Here is a 23,064-nt window from a genome sequence, read left to right as displayed (position 1 = left end):
GAAATCTGAGAGAACGAAACTCTGCGTTCATTTAGTCGACTCTTACGACACGCATGGATTTGCGATAGAGCTATTCTTATCCCGGCAACCACATGGGGGGGGGGGGGTCAGATCGAATTAGAATAAATAGAATAAAACCAACGGATAGTTAAGAGTGATAAATTATATTAAGAAGTGTATTAAAAAAACTTCTAATTATTTAAAAAAAATTAATCGAAAAAGAAGATTACGTTTATATATTTAATAATTCATTAACTGTAATATGATTCTATGTAAATTTTATTTAAAAAAAATTAATTTGTAATATTTTGGTGAACAACAATACTATCTCATTTTTAATCACCTAATTAGCACAACTTGAGCAAACACGTAAAGACTGGAATTAACACTAATTCCTAAATAAATGATTTTGAAATAGTACTGTTTATCTACAAAATTTTGTAAAAATGAAAATAAATAAATGAAATATATAATAATAAAAAGCTGTGTGATGCTTGCTAATTAACACACAACTAACTGGCTATTTTAAAACATAATTTAACAAGTAGGGTTTTTTTTTTTACATAACAATATTTTTCATGCGATTTTAATTATTGTTTTCAAAATAAGAAAAAAGAAAAAAATGCACGAAATCTGTTAATAATGTCAAAGATTTCTATCAGTCGCGATAAACACCAGGCAGTATTAACTAGTACATTAGGCAAACAAAGAAGATTTACTGGTAGTCTTGGGGAACTAAATCAATTGAATCAATTGGGTTTTAACTATACTGTTCTTCGTAGGTTCCATGGAATCCTCTGAATACTGCCTTTGTTATTGGCAAAGCATTCATTTACTTCATTGATGTTCCGATTTGTTAAAAGGACCGTAAAAAATTCTTCAATTAATCTTTGTACTACTACACTTGCTTTATTTAATGAAAAAGAACGAATAACATTCTGAAAAAACGGGATCGATACATTTTGGTTTTCGTTTTTGAAAATTAATCAAATAAGTGTGTAAAACTGTTAATTTTTCACACATTTTTGCTGCCTTACAGACACAAGCTGTGCCAACTGATTTTTTTTTTTTACACTTAAAGAAGCGACATCTTGTGAATTAATTTGAAAACAGAATGAATATATCTTTATGATCGAAGTAAATAATGTATGTCAGATATTCATTCAAATCCCGGTTTAAAAATATAATATTAATTAATTTAGGAGAGAATTATGTTAGTTTTATTCGTGAAATGGTTGAACAGTGGAGAAGTGTAATACGTTGAATATAATACATGTCTATTTAAATGTTGGAACAAAGTATAGATTCCATGAGGCGGGCTATGAGACCATTTTATTGTCTATTAATTGAGAGTATTTTGTTTTTATTTTATTTAAAAAAAAAAAAATTTTATTGTCTATTAATTAAGTATACGTGAGTAAAAGCTCTGCTACCATCGTATGAGCCTAGTTCATTCTTTTTTTTTTTCTTCTTCTTTTTTCTAGCTGAAAAAAGTCGTGTCCTAGATGGAGTTCAAAAACCCAGACAGTCGCAAATATTTTCGGATAAGTCCGAAGAACAAATGTCTCTTATCCCTCTTACTGCGATATGAAGATGCTACAGCTTCATATCGCAGGGAAGAGATGGGGGATCCAGAGATCCACCTGCAGAATTTATCCACTCATTGCGATATTGAATGGATCTGGTATCACAGAGATTTTGAAGTTTGGAGATCTTATCTTATATAAATTATATATATAATACATAAACACTTTCTTGGTATTGATTGGGATGCACAGTCATTCTTTTTGTCTTCGGATAGGGTTGAATTAACCATTGTTGACTTGTTTATGTCGCATGTCTTAGAACATCGTGGAGTTTCATCTTATCCTGCTTCATTTCCACTATCTGATCGTTTACAGAAAGCCATAGAAGAAACTCAATTACCACAAACGAACTTCCTGGTGAGGGGGAGGAGGTTAACAGTTTCATCCCCTGACAGAAAACACAGGAAGAAAATTAATGATGGGTAGTGGGTGGGTGGGTATGTGTTTGCGAAGTTCGTAAGTGTGGATGAAGTGCATAAAAGACAACATCATTCACATCTGTTATGCAAATTTCACACGGACCTGCAGAATAGGTTGGAGAAGTTAATTAGACCGTTTTGAATAGCTTCGCCTGTCGAAAGAGACTATAATTATGGGCTGATTGGAAAGAGTGATTATGAAAGCATTGCGGCCATTAAAGAAAACGCCACCTTTAGAAAGGAATAATGACACAAATAGCAGAGTCTCACTTGGGTATTCATGTATGCAATAGGCTTGAAAGAGGAAACCTTAGAGTGAGACCAGCTCGCACGTACCGCCTTTAACAATTATAGCGGAAAAGAGCCCCAAATTCGTAAATGTATGAAATTAGGTCAATATTTATTATCGCAACTCTCACTTTCTCTTTCATTCCATATAGTGTTAGAAAATCTAACAAGAGTTATTGTTTTGGGATAATGTTTGGCTTTCTGGAAACGGAGACTATACAGTTGAGTTTCCTAAAGTTCTGACATAAACGTCTACAGCTGTTAACACCAGAATTTGTCGAGAATCCATTTAAGAACTGGAGACATCTTACGTGCTTTTCTGTCCATGTAATTTAACGGCTTCTTTGATTTCTCCCCCTTTTTCAGACCTTTTCAACTGCAAAAACAGTTAAATAAAAACTAAAAAATCCGAAGACATCTCTTTTTTTACACAGTCATTGTGTTCTCTGTTAACTAATTCCTTTCTATTAAATTATCTAGCCGGGCTAAGAAATCATTCTTATCTTCTACTAAGTCCTCAATACTTCACTAATATTTTTTACTTGAGATTGCTGTCTGGAATGTCCAAAGGATTAAAAAACACTAGAGACACGATTGCAAACTTAGCCTTGACATAGCATCCGATCATAAGTAATCGGAGCACAGATCAATTATCCAAAGTGTGAATTTATCGATCGCTTATTTATTATTCAAAGAACAGAAGGATTAGAGTAATAGGTTGCTTTCAATGGCGTCAGGATAAATTTAGAAAGGCGTACACGAGTTTCCTCCTGGTTTACATACGAAGATGAAAAATTATCCCACTTAAACATAGAAAGCAGATTTTACTCTCAAGTACTTTAAAGTATTGTTCGCAGAACGCAGAAAGTTACTGTCTTTAAGGGTGAAGTATAATGTTTTTAATCCCTGCTATCTGATAAGGTTACTGTGTAGGGAAAAATTCATGAGCTACGTTCTCAGCCCGAGTTGGGCAAGTTATAGATCTTGAAAGGGAACTAGAATGGCCTTAGGTCGTCTACATTTGCATAATTCCGATTCATCATAATTTGCTGCTTGTTGGATAAATTATTGTTCCTTATATAGTCCTTATAAGGACTGGCTTAAAGGGGCGAAGCAAGAATGCTTTTCATCTTCCCCGTTATCTGTAAAGAACAGTGTAGGGATAAGGTGTTATTAAGCTATTAAAGCTCTGATCATTGCAAGAGGGTAACAGCAATAGCCGAGCCTCAATTAAAACTTCATTGGCTACAGCATTGCCATCCATTACCCTCCCAGGATGGAGATAGAGATAGATCTTCTTTTTAATTTAATATCATTTTGTCTTCTACAATTATTATTGACTATGTATGTATGTATGTAAATAAGAAAATAGTATTACAAATGTTACAAATATTAAATATAATTGTAACATTAATTATCCTTATCCTCATAAGGACTGGCTTAAAGGGGCGAAGCAAGAATGCTTTTCATCTTCCCCGTTATCTGCAGAGGACATTGTAGGGATAAGGTGTTATTGGGCTATTAAAGCCCTGATCATGGCAAGAGGGTAACAGCAATAGCCGAGCCTCAGTTAGAACTTCATTGGCTACAGCATTGCCATCCATTACCCTCCCAGGGTATTGGATTGAATGAATCAATCACCGCATCTCACGGTCGATTGATTCCAATCCCACTGCCAACATTAATTATAGTTCTAATTCTAGTAAGAACTAGGCGATGGACTGAGTCCTTGACTCTTTATCCCGTCATCTGAATGAAGAAAATCTGTGTGGATGGGGCGTTATTGAGCTAAAAGCTCTAGTCATCGTGGGTAACGGCAATAGCCAAGCCTCAGTTAAAGCTTCATTGGCCAGCATTGCTGTCCGCTACCCTAGAAGTCCTAAAAAGGACTTAGGTTCGCCTTAATTATTATTAATTATAGTCCTTATAAGGACTGGCTTAAAGGGGCGAAGCAAGAATGCTTTTTATCTTCCCCGTTATCTGTAGAGGACAATGTAGGGATAAGGTGTTATTGAGCTATTAAAGCTCTGATCATGGCAGGAGAGTAACAGCAATAGCCGAGCCTCAGTTAGAACTTCATTGGTTACAGCATTGCCATCTATTACCCTCCGAGGGATTATTTCACTCACTAATCATTCACTCCTCTTATTAATTATCTTTATATCCTTATAAGGACTGGCTTAAAGGGGCGAAGCAAGAATGCTTTTCATATTCCCCGTTATCTGTAGAGGACAGTGTAGGGATAAGGTGTTATTGAGCAATTAAAGCTCTGATCATGGCAGTAGGGTAACAGCAATAGCCGAGCCTCAGTTAAAACTTCATTGGCTACAGCATTGCCATCCATTACCCTCCAAGGGTATTGGATTGAATCCCTCATCTCTTAATCTGTCTTCTATGATTATTGACTACATATGTAAATAAAAAAATGGTGTCTTGTTACAAAAATATCATCTTTGCAAAATTGAGGATATTTAAAAAATTAAATGATTTTATCATATAAATTATTATACTTTATTTTTTAATATATACAAAACAGGAGATTATTCTTATATACGACATGATTTTCAATGAACACGTTGAAATCATATAACTACTGTAATAATAATTAATTCAGCAATACATATATTACAACGAATTTATAATAACACATTTATTATTTTATTCGATTCACTCTGAACTTTTTTATTACAAGAATGGCTAATTCGCTTCTTTTCATTTATTTATTCTAACAAAAAGGGGAAGATTCAGACCATTGAGTCTATTAATAATTCTGTTGTAATATTATGATACATGATATTTAACGGCCTGTGTTACACGTTTCGAAATTTTATCTATTTATAATATTAAACCTTCAAAACGGTTTATAGTAAACTTTAAAAAAAAAAAAAGGAAATTTTAAATAGACATGCCTATTTTGAACCCGCTTGTATAACAGCGCTTTAAAATACAATGAATTTTGCAAAGGAAGCAGGTTGGATGCTCTTCGATACCTGATTTATTAAATTCGTGGTATCTTATATAATCCTGATGTTCTTCTAAACGGACAATTTCTGATCTTTCTGCTTGAACCATGGGATGGCAGGCCAATGAATAAAACAACTTTCTTTACCCAATTCTCTTAAAAAACAATATGAAAGAAATGAACAACCTATCATCTTCTTACATTCTTGTAAAGACCCACCTGACCCCCCCCCCCCATGCGATACAGAAACCCGTCTTAATAGTGTAGTCTATGATACTATGGTAAAAAAGAAGTAAAAAGTTGTTCGTTTAGAAGAACAACATTATTGCGCAAGATATAGAAATATTGAGGCGTAGTTTTTATGAAACATTCCACATAAGTTTATTTTAAATGCACAGGAAACTTGGATGAAGTTTTGCATAAATATAACATAATTACATCAGGGGCGAATTCTCCATGCTTGCTGCGCAAGCTCATTACTTGAGAAAGAAGTAATATTTATTTGTTAATAAATGCATGCATTTATAAGCATTCCATTTAGGCTTTTATTTTTGTAGACAGAAGACGTCTTAAGCTTGCGCGCAATAATTGAGCTTTGCGTTGTGTATCGACACCGATGCTTGCTCGTCTAGTGAAAGCTACCTTGGCTTGCTCGGTTGTAGGAGCTTCCAGGTCCTTGCAGCAGCACTGTGATTTCATACGCGCACATAGTCATTTCACGTCGTCTCACTCTGTTGCTTAAACACAGGCCATAAGGAGTCAACGTAGCTCTAGCCAGTGAGCTTCAGCCAGCCTTTACAAGTGTTCTTGGGAAAATTAAGTTACAACCAACTTTTTATGACGATGTTATTGACCAGTTCATAAAGAAGAACCGTAGGGTAGAATTTGTATTTAAGTAGCTAAATTGAAAAAGATAGAATATCATTTGTAAAATAAATGTTGTATTTGTATGATTAGATGTACATAAATTTCTAAATATATAGTTTTAAATGATCAGTAATTCAATATTCCGCTAATCAGACTTCAATCACTCCTCTCACTCCCTGAATGATAACAAGAAGTGAATTTCAAGACCATCATTTGCCCCTGAATTACATAAAGGAACTGGCTAAACTGATATTCAAATAAATTACATTTCTTTTGATATCATTTAACTGCAAAAAAGTATGTGAAGAAGTTATAGATGAGAGAGAGAGAGAGAGAGAGAGAGAGAGAGAGAGAGTAAGCTGTTGATACTGTTTTGGAATTTGTGTAGACTGTGGTTTGATATACTGCTTGCTTCCTCTTGTAGCTTCATCAACACTCCAAGTGCTATGCGTGCACATAGCGCTCTGGAGTGTAAGATGCCTTGAAACTTGTCTAGGCTTGTTATTTTGCTTCTTTGTCCCTCTGCTACAGTTTAGTACACATAGCAAGGAGCGATCGAACCTGTATTTGTCCGTGTTATCGCATACACATGGACAAATATTTTACAAATTTTTCCAAGCGTGTAAGACGGTAATCGAATTTTTGACACACAAAAATGAAAATTCAGTCTACGGAATAAATATCACCAAAGCTCAAAATTCAATTTCTTTCTTAAAGTGCTTGCCGACTGTTTTTTTTTTTTTTTTTTTTTTTTATAGCAGTAATAGTGTCAATCGCTAAGACTGCATGGTGAAAAACGAAACAACACATTTGCACACTTGGAAAAAAATTGAAACAGCTAATTAATCGTCATCATGCCGAGGAATAGTCATTTAATTCAGCAACATTACAATACGATACGCCACACGAATGTTCAGTTATGAAATAGATTATATTTGCAGTCGTGGAACATCCTTCTTACAGCATGCACTTTGCTTCGATAGGACGCTTAGTTATTTCCCAAACTGAAGACATGTCATAGGGAACCTCCTTGTGTAGGGACATACTCTGTGGACATCATCAGGTCGTAATGACTCATAATACGTACAAAATAATTCTACTTTTGAAAAAAAAAATCACATTGAAATCAAAAATCAAAGTGTAACTATAAATAGTAGAAATATAAAATATTAATTAAAATAAAAATTCAGTCATATTTTAATAATTTGAGTTTTTCAAAGACACTTTTTAAAAAAAACGCAAGTCAATCTATAAAAGAAGTTGACGTTTCTCCTCATGTGGTGGCCGGGATAAGAATAGCCCGATCCAGCTCATGCGTGTCGTACGAGGCGACCAAGATGGGCACCCTGGGACGGTAACGGATGACAATGCTGTAGTCATTGCCCTCCAAGGGAATGTCCTTGGAGTATTCTGGATGGCAATGCTGTAGCCAATGAAGTTTTACCTGAGGCTCGGCTATTGCTGTTACTCTCGTGCCATGATCAGAGCTTTAATAGCTCAATAACACCTTATCCCTACACTGTCCTCTATGTGGGTTGGAGGTGGAATCGACCGTGAGATGCGGTGATTATTACCCTTGGAGGGTAATGGATGGCAATGCTGTAGCCAATGAAGTTTTAACTGAGGTTCGGCTATTGCTGTTACCCTCTGGCCATGATCAGAGCTTTAATAGCTCAATAACACCTTATCCCTACACTGTCCTCTATAGATAACGGGGAATATGAAAAGCATTCTTGCTTCGCTCCTTTAAGCCAGTCCTTTTAAGGACTATATTGATATTGATCTGAGCAGATCGATATTAAAAAGAACAATAAATAAGTAAAAAAAAATTCTCTTAATGGTAATGGACAAAATAAAATTATTTACAGACATTTAATTTCTTTCGGAGTTACAGGAAACGTAAGGTACGCTTTCCTTCATCTCCATTCCACGTAAGGAGGGTTCGCCCTACGCATCTTGAAATACTCATATTTTACTAACACGGTTAGAACCATACTGAAAGCATTGTCAAATCACATCACCCATTAGACATTCTGATTAAATCCCGCGCAGCGCATTTGGCGAGGGCCTGCTGAAGTGCTCAGGATCCTAGTGCCAACTTTCTCTCAGATGGTTCTACTATAATTTGCTCCCCGGTAAGGAAAAATCAAAAGCATCTGATTTTTCTCATGAATCTTGGAAAATACGTAAAAAAAAATAAATAAATAAAAATATATATATATAAAAAAACACTCGCTGAGGAAAACAGAATTGTGATCGAATGAGGAACTGTTTCTACGCTTATCTCTTTCGACTCTTAGAACAAGAAATATTCCTCTGTGGTGAAGAATGGTTCGTAAGAAAATGGCGTAGACCAACAATCATTTTTCATATCACTCAGGGGGAAAATTAAAGTTGGAAACTATCTCCAACACATCGTCGGTTTTATGACTTTTTTTCAATTCTGATTTTAATATCATTACTGTCATTTTAATGTAGTCCTAAATTGATTTTATGTAAAGGTAGGGAGGGGACTGACCCGAATAAACCGTGCTTGCGAAGGCCAGCATTGTAGCTGTCCTTTTTAGAGATCTCCCCGGCCAGGTTTCTCCTTTGTTTATTGTTTTTATCCGTGCATTAGGTTCTAGAGGCTTTTATTCTTTGTTTACTGGTTTTTATAGTATTTTTAATGTTCTCCTTTATTTTTACGTTATTTGTGTACTGTTTTTAAGTTCTTTTAGTATTTTTTTCCCTTTTTGGGATTTTTCCTTCAATGAGTGAAAAATCAAAAGACTCCTTGAGAAGTATATTTTTAAACTGCAAATGATGAGAGATTATTATTCCCTCTAGTAGAGTGTTCATCCAAGTATTGCGGTCAAAGTTAATTATTATTCATCTATTTGATAGCAAAGTTCAGGAATACAAAAAAGATACATATGGCTATGATATAATTCACAATAATTTTTAATTGATATTCCAAGAAGTTGAAGAATTGCTTAAACACCATAAAAAGATAAAGATATCTAATTTCTATAATAGCTGACAATAAGAAGAATAACTCTAACATCTATGACCAAAAGTTATAATTAGAAGGAAATGCATTTTTTTAACATTTTTTTTTTATTTGCACCATTAATTCCTGGGGCAATAACAATCATACGAATCGATGAAAACTGTACGGAAGTCTCATGACGGTATTTCTACAACAGACACAGTTTACGGAAGAATCACAGTAGTCTAGACTGAGCCGCTCTAGGATACTAGACAAATGAACGAATTCTTTCAAATTAGAAATAAGCAAAATAATAATAATAAAATAAATAAAGATGATAAACTGAAAAGGAAAACACACCTGAATGTTTAGATGACACTAAATAAATTCAAAATAAAATACCTGAAAAAAATACGAGGTCGAAAATTAATTTAAGAAACACAAAATTAAATGCATTGTAATCTTATTTGTGTTAAAATTCAGCTGATTAGAAGGAAGTTTAGGAGACCAAATTGCATGTGGTACACATATAGTCTTATACTCATAATATTAAAGCAAATTGTTTAAGTAGAATGCCAGTTTCAAAAATTTTATTTTTATTTACATAAAAAATTATTTAAATATTTTTATAAATGTTATTTAAAGTAAAAATTTAACTTACTGAAGTTTGTTTTTAATTATTTTAAAGAAATCCCTTTTCGCACCATTTAAAAATTGACAAGTTAATCACTGAAATAAGTGAAAATTTACTTTGAAGTGCTTATGATTGGACGGTGATTCAGTCAACTGAATATTATTTGATGATTATGATTATATCATTTGATTACGCTGAAGTTAAATTTGATTTTCATAAACCTATTGATATTAATATTTGATTACGCTGAAGTTAAATTTGATTTTCATAAACCTATTGATATTAATATTTGATTACGCTGAAGTTAAATTTGATTTTCATAAACCTATTGATATTAATATTAATATTACTTATACGAATCAATTCGCATTCATCCTAATGAAACATGGATTATGCATTACTTGCGGTCAATGTGACCAGACAGCGTTAAATGTCTAAGCATATCAAATCAAAGTGTTTTAAAATATTTCTTGCTTTTTACCTTCATTGTATATGATTTAATTGAGGTAAATGTAATTTCTTTAAAGAAAGCCACTAAGTAGCGCTGTTGTGTTTAAGCTTATCAAAAATCTAAGTAAATCCCAAGAGCTTGGATACTTTGTAGCTATTTCAGAGAAACTAATTTGCGTTTTGATTGAAAACTAAAATTACGCGTTTCTGTCACGCAGAAGTGACTGGAGGAAGGGGTAGGGCGGTATTGTAATTCGTACAAGATAGATTGTTAGAAAGGGCAAACTCATAGACGGAATGCATGACCAATCAACCGAATATCATTAAATGATTGGTTATTTTAGCACCCTATTGTTCTGGTTCGTTTCCAGTCCAGAAAGGCATATTTTACTGGCAGAAATCAAGTGATATTATCCGCTCCAGTATCCATTAGATGTGACTTGCAGTAACGCTCTGATAACAAACTGAAAAAATAAGTTTTATTTAAGACTAATTATGTATAGCTATGTAAGATTTCCCACAGAAAAAAAACAGCTCTTTTTATCTTCAACCAAAATTGAACAGCGATATCTGTTAGTAAATTAGTGAAATTAGTATTTTAAATCTTCGGGTTACGGAACAAATAGAATTAAAATAGTTTTGTCTTTCAACCAGCTCAGTGTGTCCCAGAAGGATGATTTTTCCAAGGCAAACAGTAGTAGGATAAAAAAAAAAATTCTAGTCACTTTTGGCTCTTTTCAGGTATTCGGATTGAGTTTGATTCACAACGCGACGAGCAAGTTGAAAGTAGATTTATGACATGCAACATGAGGAACAGACAAGGAAGTCAAAAGCGAAATGAACGTGGTGGCAAAGCATCCATCATTCTCTAACTGGATTTCACTTCGCTGCGTTCTCATCAGGGTCACGTTGGTTGAAAGAATCGTCTTCTTTGACACCTAACGTTATAACCGGGTGACAAAGTCATTCTAAGAAATAGCGATAGATAGAAAGAGAGAGAATCCTAAGAACTTAAGAAAGAGAGAAAAATGCATCCAAGTTCAAACTGGAGAGAGAGAGAGAGAGAGAGAGAGAGAGAGAGAGAAGAAGAAGAAGAACCAAGCAAACAGAAAAGATAGAAAGAATAAGAAAAAACGGCGAAGGGGCAGGGCGATAGGACGATAGTGAAAAAAAGTCAAAAGACAAAGAAAAAGACAGATAAAAATAAAAATAATAAAAAAGGAGAGATAGATGGAAGTAAAAAAAAAAAGCAGAGACAGAGAGATAGAGAGAAGAAGAAGAAGAAGAAAGTAAACATCAAAGATAGAAAGAATGAGAAAAAACGAAGAGGAAGAGCGATATGGATAGTGCAAAAAAGTAGAAAAACAATGAAAAACAGAAATAAAAATAAGAAAAAAAAAGATAAGAGAGACAGATAGAAGTAAAAAATCAAAGAGAGAGAGAGAGAGAGAGAGAGAGAGAGAGAGAGAGAGAGAGAGGAACAAACAGAGAAAAGGAGAGTAAAGTGCGTACACATAAATAAGTATAATAAGACAGAGAATGAAAAGATAAAATTAAAAAAGGCGATTTTTAATTCTATTTAATTCTAGAAAAGAAGGAATGCCAGAATTTAGAGGGGGGGGGGGGGTAAGAGAGAAAGATAGAAAAAAGAAGAGACACGAATGAAAGACAGAAATAGCTTCCTAGAAGAGAGGGACAGTCCATATATACAAAAAAGAGAAATATACAAAATAACATAATATTACATGAAAGAAGGAGAAAATATAATGTTTTAATGAAAAAGCAAGTATGAGAATAAAAGAATAGAGTAGAGAGAGAGGTTTATGAGAAAATGTACAGAGTTGAATAATGTAAAGAGAAGTGAAAGAAAAAAAGAAAATGTTTATGATGGGAAAGATCAGAATGAGTTTAAATAATTGTAGACAAATTTATACCGAAAGCACTTCGGTGGAACATCAAAAGTTTATGAGAAACACTCAAGAGAAGTACCCAAATATTACACTTTTTTACGCATGACACTCCCAATGCCATTCTCATAATTAGAATCAGCAGAAAGCAGAAGCTTCTTTGTGATGCATTTCGTTCTGAATAATGTAATATTATGTGTTGAGGTCAAATGTTTTAGTTTATTTTTCGTCTTCTCGGAGAGAAAGCTTGGGAGACTGCATGCAAATATTCGCCTTCAACTCTCAAGGGCTACAGTTAGTTTGGTTTTTAACATCATCTCTAAAGACTGGTCTAAAAATTATTCCAGAGCCTGCGGAAGATGCTGCAAATAATTGAAACGACAGAACTGTGTACACTAGAATTCCCCACTACACGCGCACACACACACACGGGCAATTCCCAACCTTTCACCGAGGGACACATTTTCCAGGAGGTGGGTAGTAATGGAGCTCTAAATGAGGCCGCTGATAAAATGGTACAGAATTGGTTGCCAAGACAACTAACACAATCTTAAGATTGAGGAGGAAGTTGGGGAATTCTATAAATAAGTAGCAGTCATTAACTTTTCTAATCGATTACTATAAACGCAGTAAACACCAAACATACTTGTGCTTAAATATTAAATAAATTTCTACTTTTATAATTGTAATATTATGATACGAAAATGATTAAACTTTATGTTATATTTTTATAATCTTAGAAAAAAATTCTGCCAAATGTTATATTCTAAAATTTAAATAAAATATAAGTTATATTATTATTTCTAAAACAAACGTAAGAAGCAAACAACGTAGTAGCTAGCAGATATCGCCATTACCTCGTTACAAATTATTTAAAAAAAAAACTTTTTATAGATATGAAAAGAAATAGAAAGAAAAAAAGAAATAGAAAAAAAAGATATGGCAAGAATTAGACAGAGAAAATTAAAGGAAAGAATATAGAATTTAAAGAGACGTTGAAAGAATTAGATAAATTTAAAGAGACGTTGAAAGAATTAGATAAATTTAAAGAGAAAGAAAATGAGAGAGAGAGAGAGAGAGAGAATATAAGAGGTAAAAACGGGACTGTGGAAAGAGAAAGATGAGAATATGAGAGGAAAGCATTGGACAGCGATAGATAAAAGGTATAATATGAAAGGAAAAGACAAGACTGTGCAAAGAGTCCCCCCCCCCCCCCCACACACACACATAATGGCGAGAGAGAGAGATCTGCAGAGAGTACATCAGAAGGCCCATATTACACAAATGTGCATTACAGAAGCATACACTATTCGTAATTCCCCCTTCGTTCTTATCAAACATTAAGATTCACTTGGGCAAGTTTCCAGTCGGGAAATATTATGAACCTATTTGGCAGTAGTTTTATCAAGGACAAGGTCACAGACCATCCTACTCGTTAGTTCAAGAATTACAACTCTGCTCAGCATTCATGTACTTCAAAAAATAATCGCATTTATTGAAAATAATTTCGTTTATTTTGAGAACTCGTCAGTCAGCAAACATCGGGAAAAATGTGAAGTTAACACAATCTTCTTTCTGACCTCTTATAATCAAAGTTCCATGTCTGCTGTTAACTCATTACTCTTTCTTAAAACTCCTCCAGACCGGGTCTATGTTTAGTATACTTATCTTATCTAGCCTTGTGTGTGGTGTTCGCAGAGGAGAGGATAAAGAGGAGGGTGCTAAAACTCTAGATGCAAACATCAGGGTAAAAATGTGCATGTAAGTGCCAAGAAAAATTGGACTGCCTTGACATTCTATTGTTAATTTAATCTATGTTTATATCCATGAAAATAAACTTGTTAATACTATTAACGTTGATGCCGTACTGTTCAAAATTGCATTAAACTACCCGTAATCATTTAAAAGATATGTTACAAAGGCTGTTGTCACGTTTAATCATTTTTAAACAATCACATTAAAATAATCTGTTATTTCAGTTAATCATCACAAAAGAACTTACAAAATGTGCAACTGCAACAGAACTGAAGACAGCTAATTTCATTTGTTGTTCTTTAGTGAACAGAGTGCATTGACATGTTGATTTCAAGCCATTGTTGCGTCATAGTTGAAAGGATTGCGGGAAAAGCTAATAATAGATGCTCAGTAGCTGTTTATTTGGGGGTTGTTTGGATTCTTCTATCGTGTTTTGCGTTAAAAGTCACTGTGGGAAAGAGCGAATTGGAAAGAGATGATTAGAGAAAAGACTTACCTTGGTGTAGACCGCGGCAGCCGACAGTTCATTCTCTATCACCATCATAACAATCCCAAACATTGCCATCACCAGAGCATAATCGCTGATCCTCTTTCGTTTCTCGAACAGAGCCTTCCTTCGGCCTAACCGGTAGCCCACACTGGGCTTGTGGAAACCAGAAGTGGATTTCTTCTTTTCGTCCGCTAATCTAGGATATTCGGAAGTAACTCCCACCAGGGCAATGCCGGCGTTTTCACTATCTGTCGAATTCTGTTGATGCCCTTTCATGGATGCGGGAATGGAGAGCGTCGAGGTCGGCTTACGAAGCTGCTTGAACTGGCGGATCGCTCCATTGACCCGCATGGAGTCGGCAGCAATCTCGGCTATCTCGTTTTCTCGCTCAGCTCGGTGCAACTGGCGCAGCGAAGTGGCAAGGGGGAGGTCGGTGCGCTGATGGAGGTGGGGTGGACACGGGACCACGCCCACCGCTGTTGGCCCTGCCACTAGCGGCTGCGTCTCTCCCGTACTAAGACCTCCGCTGGACAACCGGACGCTCTCTCTGGACACTGTCCTCGTCAGAAAACTGTGCTCCAAACGCGAACTGAGGCCGAGCCGCGCGTGCGGCGGCCACAAATGACTCCGAGGTTTGTTGCCGCTACTACCGTTGCTCCCGCTGCTGCCGCTGCTGCAGCAGTTCGCCAGTGGGGGCGCCACCTTCGGCGCTATAATCTCGTCCTCGGGAAGCCTCACCGTCTGGATTTGAATCTCCGGCCGGATCTCCGGACACGAACGGTGGCTCGGCTGGGCCACGCCGCCTCCTTCGGTCGGTTGCTCCAGAGGTCGGAATTCGACCAGCGGCATCGGACGCTCGGGCTCCGAATACATTCGTCCGAACACCAAAGACGTCTGTTTGCATACCGGGAGCAGGGAGTCACTCGGCAGTTTCTCCGGTTCGTAGTCCGCTTCACTGATGCTCAAGCTCGGAGGTAACGGCGGTTTCGGCACCCCATCGCCGCTCGGATACCTCTGGGTGCAATCCAGACGGGACTCCTCCGCAGCCGGGGTCACCATCACGACAGACATGCTGTTGCACGGACCGAGGTCAGAGGTCAGCATGGAGGCTGAGGTCCACCGTCAAAGTGGGGCGGGGTCTCCTCGAAGAAAGAGTAGAACATCTCCGACTAGGTGTTTGGACCCACTGCAACACTCACTTCACCGGATCTTCTTCGTAGATCTGGAATTCAATAAATAAATATAATGAGTACACTTATACACCCACTTTTAACTTTCACTTAAGCCTAACAGCTGTCATAACAGAACTGATCGGTGTTCCCTAGTAGCAATATTATTGTAATATTCTAGTGAACACTGTCGCTCGGATCCACCGTTAATTTATTCTGTTGAAAATCAAAGATGATAAACAACTGTGGTGCGTGCGTGCGTGCGTGTGTGTGTGTGTGTGTGTGTGTGTGTGTGTGAGAGAGAGAGAGAGAGAGAGAGAGAGAGAGAGAGAGAGAGAGAGAGAGAGAGAGAGAGAGAATGAATAGCTAATTGAACTAATTTGGTCAGAAGGGAAGTCCATCACATCTGTCATTACGAATTGTCTTCTCTCTCTCTCTCTTTCTCTTATCTTTTATCATTGATAAGACTTCATTACTTCAACACTTGTGTTTGACTTTCGGCTATTCCGATCGCCAATTTTGTTGTTTCTGGTTTCTATTTTTGCTCTCTGTTCTTTGTCGAATAGAATTATACATCCTCAAAGATGCTGTTTTTTTAAATTTTTTATAAGGAATCTAATTCTATTTATTTTAAGTTTCATTTTTTGATCATTGCATTTCTGTTGTTTAGAATTCGGTTTGCATTTTTGTCTCTTTTTTTTTCTTTAATTTTTATTCTTTTTATTCTAGGAGTGTTCTTTCTCTGTTTAGCTTCTACCAAAAAGCTCACACTAATTTCTTACGTTACTTTGTACTCTCGAACCTTTACTAGTCTCACGCCAACGTGCGTTGCCGTGTCTATTTTTACCAAGAACGAGGTCTAAGTCAGCAGTCTCTATAACACTGCCAGAAACCCTATCATCATCACCAAGGCTACTAATGGATAGCCTAGTCTTAATCGTCTCTCCTACACATCGGGGTATACACCGAGACAAACACTCTCAAAACACCTGTCTTTTCTTAAGAAAGGCTCTAGAAGGCACAGGTGTTTATCGGAAATAGTTATATAGATCATTAAGATATTTTGCTTAAAAAACTCACAAAAAACTCTGGAATCTAAATGTTTTTATATTTGTATCTGCAAAATAATTTGCGTCACTAGATGGCGCTAGATGCAACCATGATGGAAGATCAATACGAAATATCAAGAACTTGTAGATTGTCGGCTACCTGGAATCACTCGGATAGGAGTCCATCCCATTGACGAAACTAATAGGCACTTAAAGACAGATGGGAGGTTCTTTTTTTTTACCCCCCCCTCCCCTAAGATAGTTTCTCATATGTTTTGGCTATCAGCTTTGCTTTCAACTACGTGTAAAACATCTGTCTAACTATAATGTTCAATATACTGGAAAAAATCGACATCATGGTCAAGAAAAAAATATTTTTCAAATGATTTCTACTAAAAAATTGATATGAGGCGATTCGACTGTATACATAAATGTTAACAATGAGTGTTATGCAAACAATATAAAAGTAAGTTTAAAAAATATTTAAAAACATAAAAACAACTGCTCACTTCAGATAAAGCTATCGAATTTACAAGGGTATCTTTTAATATAGTCACTAATTAATTTATGAGCATTAAACATATCCATTAAATTAATTAATATATTGTGTACTATTATATTATCAAAATATATTTATTAATTTTTATACTTGTTTCTAATAATTAGTATACAGGATAATATTTTAGTTTATTAATTAAATATATTGTTTCCCTTCGAACCAAAATTATTTGTTTTTGCACACCACTGTTATAATTTAATACAAAATTAATTACTAATTAAAGATATAGAAAAGACGATTCCATTAAAATTGTTTAAATTGTGAAAGAAATTAAAAGGAATATGTAATTTAACTTATGACAGAAGGCGGCGCTACGATCGTAAAAGTACGTAAAAAAATTAAAAGAAATGTGGCAATTTAACTTTTGACAGCAGACGGGACTGCAATCGTAAAATTGTGTCAAAAATTAAAAGAAATGTGCAATTTAACTTTTAACAATAGACGGCGCTGCAATCGTACTCTATTAAGACAAAGCAAATATACTTTCCCGGGTGAAAGCCCAACACGCGAATCCTTGTCGATTATACTGCTCATGTGCGTTGCCATGGTAACGAAAAATGTTTGTTCTTGACAATGGTGTTAGGCATTATAGACAAGATCGTTCCATTGATTTTATCCGTTAGAAATAATGTTAAGATTTGGAAAAAGAAACAAACGTTTAAAAAAAAAAAGAAGAAAGAAACTTGTAAACGTGTCCTTGTTTATAAAAAATTCATAAGAACCAAAAGTGGTAGTTCAAAGTATTGGTAAAATACTTTGCACTAACATATAATTCATATTCCGGAATTTGTAATTGATTAGTATTTGAATGTATACACTTTTGATAAATGCTTATTAGAGTTTTTTAATATTCACTTCTAATTAAATTAAAGAGCAATTAAAAGTGGTGATATCATAATGAGATAATATAACAAAATTTCAGCATGATTCTCTCTTGTTATTATTATTATTTTTTTTTTCTATTTTAATCTCATCCTTGAAAGTTTGGAGACTTACGCCACATTAGTACAGGAGAATGGACTAAGAGTTACATAATTCGAGAACCTGATCAAAATCATGGGCAGTGAATTTAGTTAGCGCATGCGCGGTAACTAAATTCGGTTCAATCAACAATGGGAAAAGTACCATTAGATACAAATTTAAATCTATGTAAAATAAAAGTTGAAACAATCTAGTTTTAACAATTGAATCCTGCGTTTATATTTTAGTAAACATTTTTCTTAAGAGTTCTCTTACTTTTTTTTTTTTGCAGGTAGTGTACTTTTGAACCTAATATATATATATATATTAGACTAAAGGGGTGTGAATTTGCATTCCCCTTAAAGCATGTCGAAATCTCTCTCATAGATTCTCGTTGTAATCAGAGCGTGAGGCTTAACTCAGTTGAAAATTTCTGTACCTCGCAATTCAGCAAAGTGAATGGATTTGGCGGACATAAACGCAGAGCAATTCAATCAAGCTACTGTAAAAGAGTACTAAAGTGAAGGAGAGGCGTCCTACGGATTAAGAAAACTGGAGACTTGCCAGTGTACAGATAAGTAAGTTATTAAAGGGACAAACTCTCTCACAAAGTTAATCAATTGTAAAACAGACTTGTGAAGGAAGAGGATTAAGTTAGAGTTGGAATAAACCAAGATTAACACAAGTCATTTAAGAGACTCCACCCTCTTTTTTAGGTTTTCGAAAAACTTTTTCTTTTTTTTTTTCCATTGATTTTTATATTATCTGGGTTTATAATCACCAGAAATTCGATCAGAAAACTTAAGTATATGAATTTGAACTTATCAAATTCTTTAACTGGGTAATAACGTTTCACATTTAAGAAAAAAATTCTTCTGGAATCGTATTATTAAAATTTTAATATGTTTTCACCATTCAAATATTACATATCTGTCTTAGTTCGGAGTTTCTACACAAGGGGGAGCTCCGGTTGCCGAACGGCTTTATTTAGATTGTTGAAGAGAGTTGGAAATTTTAAAATACGCGTAGATTTTAAAAATTGTAGAAGAAAAAAATATCCCCGCCATTCTTTTGGTGAATTTTATATAAATTTATTAAAGGTAAAAGGTCAATTTTTTCGGCGTAGTACATATCCCTAAAAAAAAAAAAAAAGAGAAATATTCACGTAGAAGGGAACGCTGACAGTTTTATGTGTCTAAGACTCAGAAGAGTTGCGGAGAGATGGTCGTTTATGGACCAATTTTTTCTGCCGAAGCCATTTTTGTATGACAAGATAAAGCTAATTCTTTCCTTCCTCTTTGTGGATACTACGACTGTGTGTGTGTGTGCGTGCGTGCGTGTGTGTGTGTGTGTGTGCGCGTGTGTGCGTGCGTGCACGTGTAATAAATGCAAAAATAAGGTCAATATCCACATTTGATTGCGTGATAGGAAATCTTAGCATGAAAGAAGGTAGTTAAGGTAGAAGCTCAACTATCTGAGCTATACACAAACCTCAATAATAGTTCGGTAGTGGAGTTTTTTTTTTTTTTTTGTATTAGCATGTTTCAAGTCATAGAAATCCTACTGAGAAAATATGGTTTATACTCGCTAACCAGTTATCAATGTTGGTAGTGGAGTTTTTTTTTTTTTTTTGTATTAGCATGTTTCAAGTCATAGAAATCCTACTGAGAAAATATGGTTTATACTCGCTAACCAGTTATCAATGTTTTATCTTGAGAGATTCTATAGAAATGCATTCGTTTCTGTATAGCAGGAAGTTTGTATGGAGGAAATTGTTGATTTGATAGTATTTCCATGTAAGAGCATTTTCTATCCATCTGCATAGCACACACAGAAATCGCAACAAGGATGCATGGAATAGAGGAAGCCAACAAATTCTATACGTTGCAAGTGGTGTATAGCAAAAAAGTATATTTTGAAGAGAATATTACTACAGATCTGGGTTATGTGTGTGTGTTGTATCCCTCATACCTCTTCACGTATATAACCACAGCCTTGGGCACTTTAGATGAATTTTGTTCGCATCAACTTTTCTTGTCCAAAAACGACTTTTTCTATGACTACCTAACAAGATCTTTGTGTGTTTGTGAAGGTTGCAAACTTGGTGTGGGTTTTTTCCCACGTGCTACTTTCAACGTATAATTCAGAAACGGTTTTCTGTTACTCTCTTACAAATGCATGCATTTCTCTCACACAGGCGCGCCAATAAATATGCACGCACGCACGCACGCACACCCATTCGAACATATTCATCTTTCTTTATCACATCCTATGACTTAAATATATCTTTTCTTACTAAAAACTCCTTCCTCAATCTTTCATCACATCAATTCTTTATTCTGTCTTTCTTTCCAATTTTTTATTCTTCTTTTACACTCTCTCTCTCTCTCTCTCTCTCTCTCTCGCTCAATCTGTCACTCATCCCTTCTTTCTTTAATACTCAATATTCCTTTCTCTGTTGGTCTATTCACACTTGTTCGTAGCTTGTGTGTGTGTGTGTGTGTGTGTGTGTGTGTGTGTGTGTGTGTGCGTGCGTGCGTGCGTGCTTTTCGATGGTGTAGAATAGAAAGAAACGACTACGCACTTTTCTTTTAACTATAAGCAAGTCCTATCATTTTTAAGTCGTTTTCAAAACTAAATTCCTAATTCGTCCTTTTTTACACTTACGCAATTTTAAAATCATTATATAAAGCATGTTCGTGTTACACTAAACATGTTCAATAACGAGTTTTGGCATATCCGCCGACACCGTTTGCATATATTAATGAAATTACATTAATGGCTGGAAGTTGGGTTGAACTGAGTCACGAGAGTTTATTACTAAAACAAATCAGTGATGGCTACAGAAGCTTTTAAAACTGCGCAGTTGCTAGCGAACACATCAAGAATTAAAAGAGTTTGTGTCATCTCTCAACACCAAAATCATTTCTGGAAAGAGCAGGCAGCAATTATTTACAGACCTCCAACCGAATGATGAGTGCATTCAAGTTAATGGAAACAACAATAATCGTAGTTGCAGACGAGAGAAGAGTATGCGAGATGCAATAGTACTAATGATCTGTTATGGTTCTAGAATCGAATATTAAAATTTAATATGAAAATATTAAAGAATATCAATTAGGAGACTCATTAATACACGAACGAAATGCTGAATGTATAGACTTAAACGAAAGTTTGGAATTACTGAACTAGCTAACTCAGTTCTGAGTAAAGTGTCCTAGAAAAAATAATACATGTTCCGATGAAATGTTTTTCGAGTTTCATAGCGCACAGGATATAATACTCTTCTTCATGTTAATTAGCAAAGACAGATTGCAATTAACTTCATTAAGTACTATTAGAGCGACCTCTAGTGGTAGAATATATCGAGCTTTATTAACCCTGAAGGGCTTTAACAGTGAAGTCATTTTAATGAGTTTTGTTTATTTTATTTTGCGTATTTCAGAGCAAGAAATGGAATTGTTGTATCAACGAAAACTTTACGCACACAAGAGGTTTAAATAACTAATTCCTTCAAGAGGTTCGTGTAGTTATTTTAATGGCTTTGTTCTTCTTCTTTCTAGGTTTTATTGACTACAGTGAGAGAGAAAACGCCCGTGTTTGTATTCTATTATTTGCTTTTGAAGCTGGCGGTGATACTTTGTTGTTGGTCATTAGAACGAAATGGTAGGAAACTATGTGGGATGATGTTTCGGACGTATGGGAGCTTTGCATAATTCAGTGAATTTAGATAGTTTGGACTCATCACTGTTTCCGGATGTGGATATTATGGTTGGTGGAACTATTTTAAGGTTGCTAAGGAATCGTTTTCATCATTCTTTGCTTTTATCGAGTGAAATTGAACCGACTGGTAGATTTTTTTCTATTGCCGAGTCCATGGGAAAGTTTGGAAATGGTGAAGATCATTTGCATGCATGCGCATACTATATATTAGAACGATCTGGGTTTAAAATTCGGTGCAGCTGATAAACTAAACAAGTAGTGGGCTACATTAAAAAGATTCTGCCATTGAAGATTGCTGTCTTCAAATCGATCTCCACTTGAAACAGAAATCTGATGATTTACATCAAGAGATTGCTCAATTTAACTTTAAGGTATACTTTGCACCATTTATGTGATCGGTCAACTTCGATTCTCCCTGTCTCTTTCTACTTATTCTGCAATTTATCCATTCTTTCTTTCTCTGTTTCTCTTTCGCATCGTACCTCTATCTTATTCACTTATTCAGAAGGCAAATTCATGAATTCAAGGGAATCATATACAGAACCACCTTCGGAGATTATATGAAATGGTGTAATGGCAACTCGCAGTGAAAATTTATGTAACTTCATAAGCTATCATGCTTTTTTCAATTGTTTTTAGAAACGTCATAGCCAAATGGTAGTTTGTTTTTAAGTCGATATAAAATATGCTATTTCATCTTTCTTTTTTTGAATAACGTTCAATGTCAAAACAAAGCTTTTAAAGGACTTTTTATCGATTATTATTATTTCCTATTTTCATCGGCGTGTTATAGGCTCGCAGGCAAGAACTTGGTTACTTCGAAATACTTCGAAACCCACTGAATGCTTCGAGAGGGCGTTTAATTCCTATCTGCATGGTGTTATGACTATCAAATGCGTGTTCTTTTTTCTGTCAGGTATGTCTGTTCTGCGGTATGAAAAACCCGAGTTTCCGTGAAAAAAAAAACATTGCCACCTCCGTACGAGACTGGTTAACTTATTTTCAACTGAAAAAGTCCTGAAGAGGTTAGTTGCATTCCACACGGGGATTTGAACCGAGGTCTTTTCAGTAGAAGGGTATCGTCAAAACCGACTCAACTACGAAGGCGCATAACCTTTATTATTAACTTTATAACACTGCTATCATATGCTCGTAACGAGATTTATGTTTGTTTTAAAAAGGAAAATCAGAGAGCGCACCTGAAATAAATATACCCAATGTGACGACAACAAAATAATCCTACAAATGTGACTCAAGCCTGACTACCATCACAGT

General features: G+C 35.2%; 1 protein-coding gene across 2 annotated transcripts in view; it reads right to left on the bottom strand.

The window, feature by feature from the left end:
* The window catches only part of SK (small conductance calcium-activated potassium channel), a 384,830-nt gene that overhangs the window by 173,104 nt on the left and 188,662 nt on the right, over window positions 1-23,064 (bottom strand). For both annotated transcript variants that reach the window (XM_090402307.1, XM_090402305.1), the window contains exon 2: window positions 14,336-15,551. In XM_090402307.1, coding sequence (XP_090258433.1) covers window positions 14,336-15,433 — 1,098 coding nt within the window. In that variant the 5' untranslated portion in view covers window positions 15,434-15,551. The remainder of the gene's footprint in view (window positions 1-14,335; window positions 15,552-23,064) is intronic.

This window comes from Typopeltis vanoorti, chromosome 13 (assembly GCF_054136105.1).
Source record: "Typopeltis vanoorti isolate ZY-2024b chromosome 13, IOZ_Tvanoo_1.0, whole genome shotgun sequence".
In the NCBI taxonomy this organism is placed as follows: domain Eukaryota; kingdom Metazoa; phylum Arthropoda; class Arachnida; order Uropygi; family Thelyphonidae; genus Typopeltis; species Typopeltis vanoorti.
The sequence above is the reverse complement of the archived record's forward strand: the minus strand, read 5'-3'. Positions and strand labels throughout refer to the sequence as shown.